Genomic DNA, 4,912 nt, shown 5'->3' with positions numbered 1-4,912 from the left:
ATGGTCTCCTCCGAGATTGAAGTGGTATCTTCTTCAACTTCAAATTCCCAGCAAAACCCAAACGAACCTTCTGCTCCTGTTTCCATCCACGACGTCTTCTCTGCTTCTGCTTATGGAGATTTGGAGAAACTCAAGCAATTCGTTGAGCTTGATGGCGTCTCACTCTCCATACCCGATGCTAATGGTTACTTCGCTCTTCAGTGGGCATCTCTCAACAACTTTCCTCATGTTGTACAATACATAATTGAGGTGTGTATTCGAACCGTTTATGACGTATTTAATGTTGTCACTTTTAGTTACGAAGCAGAAAATGGTGGAATATCCAGCAAATTATTGCGTAATGCAATTGGGTCTCTATTCATTTAGATGTGTCTTTGGCATTTACTAGCATTTATCTACTTTTTTAGATTTTTCATTTTGGCCTGTTTTACAGCAGGCGGTACTATGAAACTGATAATATAAACTGAATTATATTAAATGCACAATTTTCGGTTTGATAATGTGTTTACTTTCTATTGATGATGGTGATTTTACTTCACAATGAAAGTTTGATTCATTTTATGCGCACGCTGTCTAAACACTGAGCTCAATTCTATTGTTGAAGCATGGTGGCAATGTAAATGCCACTGACAACACGCAACAAACGGCATTGCATTGGACAGCTGTTAGAGGTGCAATTCCGGCGGCAGATGTGCTCTTACAGAATGGGGCCCGAGTTGAAGCTGCAGATGTCAATGGATATCGGGTAAATATTTAAATTACTGGTGCTTCTTTCAAACTTTGATGTTACATAATCACTTTGCTCTAGAACTCCCTCCTTATGCCTTATACAATGCTGTTCTTGTTGAGAAGCCATTTGGGAAACATTTTTTAACTTGAAATGAACATTTTTTAACCCATCTATATTCATATAGATTGAGATTAATGTGCTTTTAAATTGCAATTTAAATTAGAGTATGTTATCTTGCAGGCAGTTCATGTTGCTGCTCAGTATGGGCAAACGGCTTTCTTAAATCATATTGTAGTAAGATATGGTGCAGAATGTGATGTACCGGATAGTGAAGGGAGGAGTCCACTTCATTGGTCAGTTCAATATGTCTTAAATTACAATGAAGCTGCAATTATTCCTTAGTAAATTTACGTAGACTTATACACAATTTTTTCTTGGCAGTTGTCTATAAACTTGCTTCCATAAGCATCTAATATTAAAACCATGAAATTTAAAACTGCCAATGTGCTTTGACTTCCTGTCACCTAATCCTGCTTGATAATATGGTGAAAAATATTTGAGTTCTTCTGGATTTTGTTAACTCAATAGTCTTCCTATCGTGCATGTATCAGGGCTGCCTACAAAGGGTATCCAGATACAGTCAGATTACTTTTGTTTAGAGATGCAAGCCAAGAGAGACAAGACAAAGATGGTTAGTAAGAAATCGTCCTCCATGAAAGTCAGATGATTTTAGATCGGGAACTGCAAGAAAATTCACTTTTGATTTTTTCTTCCGTGGATTTGGTGTCTTTGCAAGATTTATTTTAATGTCATTATTATCTTTATGGCTTCTTTATTTTTTTCCCCCACAGCAATAAACTTTAATTGGCCGGTTCAAGTTTGGGTTGGTTATAGCCAATAATTACACTTGTCCTTTGTTTCTAGTCCAATTAGAGATCATAACATTTCTTCAAAATCAAATGCTCAAGAACTGCATGGTTTAGCCAACTCATTCTCTCCATATATATGTTCAAATTTCAGGTTGTACCCCTTTGCACTGGGCGGCTATTAGAGGAAATGTCGAAGCAGGGACCGTACTTGTCCATGCAGGGACAAAGCGTGAACTAATGGTGAAAGATAAAGCTGGATTTACTCCTGCTCAGCTGGCATCTGATAAAGGTCATCGGCATTTTGCTCTTTTCCTTGTAGGTAACTCCGTGTTGGTGTCTTATTGCTGTTGAAATCTTGTTAAAATAAATATTATCTTTGTATTTTATTGCCTCAATTTTTGCACTTTCTCCTTCATCAATCTGAGTATCTTAGTATCCATCAATCTGAGCCGCAAATAGTGCTTGGAATACCAAGTTTTGTCTTTGAGAAGCGATAAAGAATTTGCAGTGGCTGTGGTTCAGTCTTCTAGACATAATCAATAACCATTTTACTTGTGTTTCTGGATTCTTTGTTGATGTTCTGTTGGCAGAGGTTGCATGAAAGGTTTCTTTAATTATCATAACAGTTTTTCACTTTGTTGAAATACCTTTCTTTCTCTTGGCTTTTGCAGTCCAATGCGCAACGAGTACATAGAAATTTCTGCGCAGACAAAATTTTTGGTGGAAAAGTGAACGTTGGTTATGCGCCTATATTATTTTCTTATATAGTTATCCTCGTAATAATCTTCATCAACTCAATTCTCGTGGGTAAGTCGGTGAACACATTTGAATCGTCTTCAGTGGTGGTAGCAAACATACTGAATTGTTTATCATAACTGACATCCTACTTCTCATTTTAGCTCCCTCTCTTACAAAGGTGACAGCCATGGTTGGACTTTGGGGATGGACTGCTGTTTCTCTAGCTGTCGGTGCTCTGATAATGTTTTACAGGTGTAGTAGGTAAGCTTGTCAGTCACTGATATGTATAGCTATTATTTGACATTTGATTGATTGCTTCATTGTTTTGATGTCGCAACTGGGGACTGCGAAAATGAAATGAACAAATAAAAGTTTGTCTGTATGAGTAAAAATAAGTCTGTCTTTATGGCGAAGTGCTGTTTTCCCCCTGTGTTTTCGTGAGCGGTTCTTCCCAAAACGATTGGAATAAGTTAGATACATTGCAACCCTCGGCATTTCCGGTTGGCTTCGGCCAATAGAAGAGAATATTTTGCTGGAATGATGATTCTATTGATCTAGTGTTACTTGTATTTATTCTTCCCAAAACGATTGGAATAAGATAGATACATTGTAACCCTTGGAATTTCTGGTTGGCTTCGGCCAACAGAAGAGAATATTTTGCTGGAATGATGATTCTATTGATCTAGTGTTACTTGTATTTCTTTCTCAAACTGTAACTTATATAACTACGCATAATTCCAAGTAGTCAGGAGGGTTTGTGCTTTGGTATCATGTACAGGCATTCTTGATAATCATTGACATTTTCCTGTAGTTCATACATTCTTGATGCTCATAGAAACTGTGATCACATACATTCTCGATTCTCATTGACATTTGCCTGCAGTAAAGATCCAGGGTATATCAGAAGACCAGGAGATTTGGGTGACCATAAAGATTCTGAGGTATTTATCCTTTGTATTTGTCAACCATTCTTCACATGAGTATCCTATTTAAGAAGATAAATTTTGGTTTCTTGAGATGTTTGTAATCAAATACCTAAGAATGGCTTTACGGAAAGTTCGGGGTAGTCTGTCTTTATATTAGCTTCTAAGACTTGTTCTGTGAGAGGTTTTCCAGGCAACCCTAAACTTGAAACATATATATGGACTCTTAATTGCATTAATCTTTGTAGAAATTGGACTAAATGATATTTCTATTTGACTCCATAATATGTAACACAAGGAATTTTCTGTAATCATTCTCTAATCGAGTGGTGTTATGACAATTTGGCAGGATCCCTTGTTGAATATCGATCTGAACAACTCGCCTATGTGGACAGGAAACTGGTCTCAACTTTGCCCTACATGCAAGGTTCCTTGTGAATGTTTTTGAACAATAGATGCTAATGAGCTTGTCATTTATTCTGTGTTGATGTTGTATTTGTATTAATTTCTGTTGTCTGTTCTCGAATTTCTTCTTTTCAGATAATTAGACCTGTTCGCTCTAAGCACTGCCCGACATGTAAGCGTTGTGTGGAACAGTTTGACCATCATTGCCCATGGATATCCAACTGTGTTGGAAAGGTGAGATATTGGGGTAACTTGTTAATCTATTCTAAAGTCCAAATGGGTTAGACGAGACCTTTCTTGGGGTTGACGATGATACATTATATTTCTAAATGCAGTTATAGGGATGGGAATATGAAGTGTAGTTATCTATCATTCATATTTCATGTTGCTTCCAGATTGCATTTTACATGAAGTTTAGAACGATCCACTGTCATTTTTCTGGTACCATTGTTTGCTGCAAATGGAATGTAGTGTTAGGCTCTCTTTCTACTTGTTAACATTTGATATGCACTTTTATATGTTTAAAAGTTAAACTTATTTAGTGTCTCCGACCTAATTCTTCCAAAACAATTCCCACATGCATGTGCCCAAATTCCTTCATCTTGGATCTCGTTTCCCCTGTGCTATGTTTAACTGTGGTCTCACTGTAACTGTGTCTTGCAGAGGAACAAGCGGGACTTTTTTGTCTTTGTAATTTTGGCAATGCTGACATCGTCCATTGGGGCCATCGTTACAGTTCAACGTAAGTTTCTTGCCAGAAGAAGTCAATCATCATTGCCTCTCTCGAAGTTGGTCTATTCTTAATATTTTCGCTGGCCAATAACTCTTACATTGCTTTTTATTACATGACAGGAATGTGGAATGGAGTACCAACTGGACAAACATGGATTAAGTTTATGGTAGTTCATCATCCTGGTGCTGTTGTCTTCCTGTTGTTTGACACCATTCCTGTAATTGTCGCTGCAACTTTAACAATAACACAGGCATCCCAGGTATTCGACCAAATGTCAACACTTATTAAGTATTTGTTTTATTGGCACAAAAGAGTTTTATCGATGACTTTGAAATTGCAGATTTGCCGGAATATCACCACGAATGAGTTAGCAAATCGCAGTCGTTATGATTATCTTCACGGTCCAGATGGACGGTTTCGAAATCCATATAACCATGGATGCCAAAAGAATTGCTCTGATTTTATTGTTCAGGGGTACGCAGATGATGAGATTGCGTGGCCTTCATTACAATAA

At 37.3% G+C, this 4,912-nt stretch overlaps 1 protein-coding gene across 1 annotated transcript; it reads left to right on the top strand.

The window, feature by feature from the left end:
* On the top strand, window positions 1-4,912 carry LOC139881058 (probable protein S-acyltransferase 23). Its single transcript, XM_071865597.1, has 13 exons — window positions 1-249; window positions 605-745; window positions 971-1,083; window positions 1,342-1,421; window positions 1,751-1,914; window positions 2,271-2,406; window positions 2,499-2,598; window positions 3,221-3,278; window positions 3,610-3,687; window positions 3,801-3,899; window positions 4,329-4,407; window positions 4,518-4,657; window positions 4,739-4,912. The coding sequence occupies exons 1-13, from the start codon at window positions 1-3 to the stop codon at window positions 4,910-4,912; spliced, it is 1,611 nt and encodes a 536-aa protein (XP_071721698.1).

Source organism: Rutidosis leptorrhynchoides, unplaced genomic scaffold, assembly GCF_046630445.1.
Source record: "Rutidosis leptorrhynchoides isolate AG116_Rl617_1_P2 unplaced genomic scaffold, CSIRO_AGI_Rlap_v1 contig108, whole genome shotgun sequence".
Taxonomy (NCBI): domain Eukaryota; kingdom Viridiplantae; phylum Streptophyta; class Magnoliopsida; order Asterales; family Asteraceae; genus Rutidosis; species Rutidosis leptorrhynchoides.
Note: the sequence above shows the minus strand (reverse complement) of the source record. Positions and strands in the feature narration are given on the sequence as shown.

Excerpts from the sequence above, each read along its gene's own strand:
- LOC139881058 (XM_071865597.1), top strand. The coding sequence starts at position 1 with ATGGTCTCCTCCGAGATTGAAGTGGTATCTTCTTCAACTTCAAATTCC. Across the intron at positions 3,900-4,328 it reads TATCCAACTGTGTTGGAAAG|AGGAACAAGCGGGACTTTTT; the intron begins GTGAGATATTGG and ends TGTGTCTTGCAG. Across the intron at positions 4,408-4,517 it reads GGCCATCGTTACAGTTCAAC|GAATGTGGAATGGAGTACCA; the intron begins GTAAGTTTCTTG and ends ATTACATGACAG.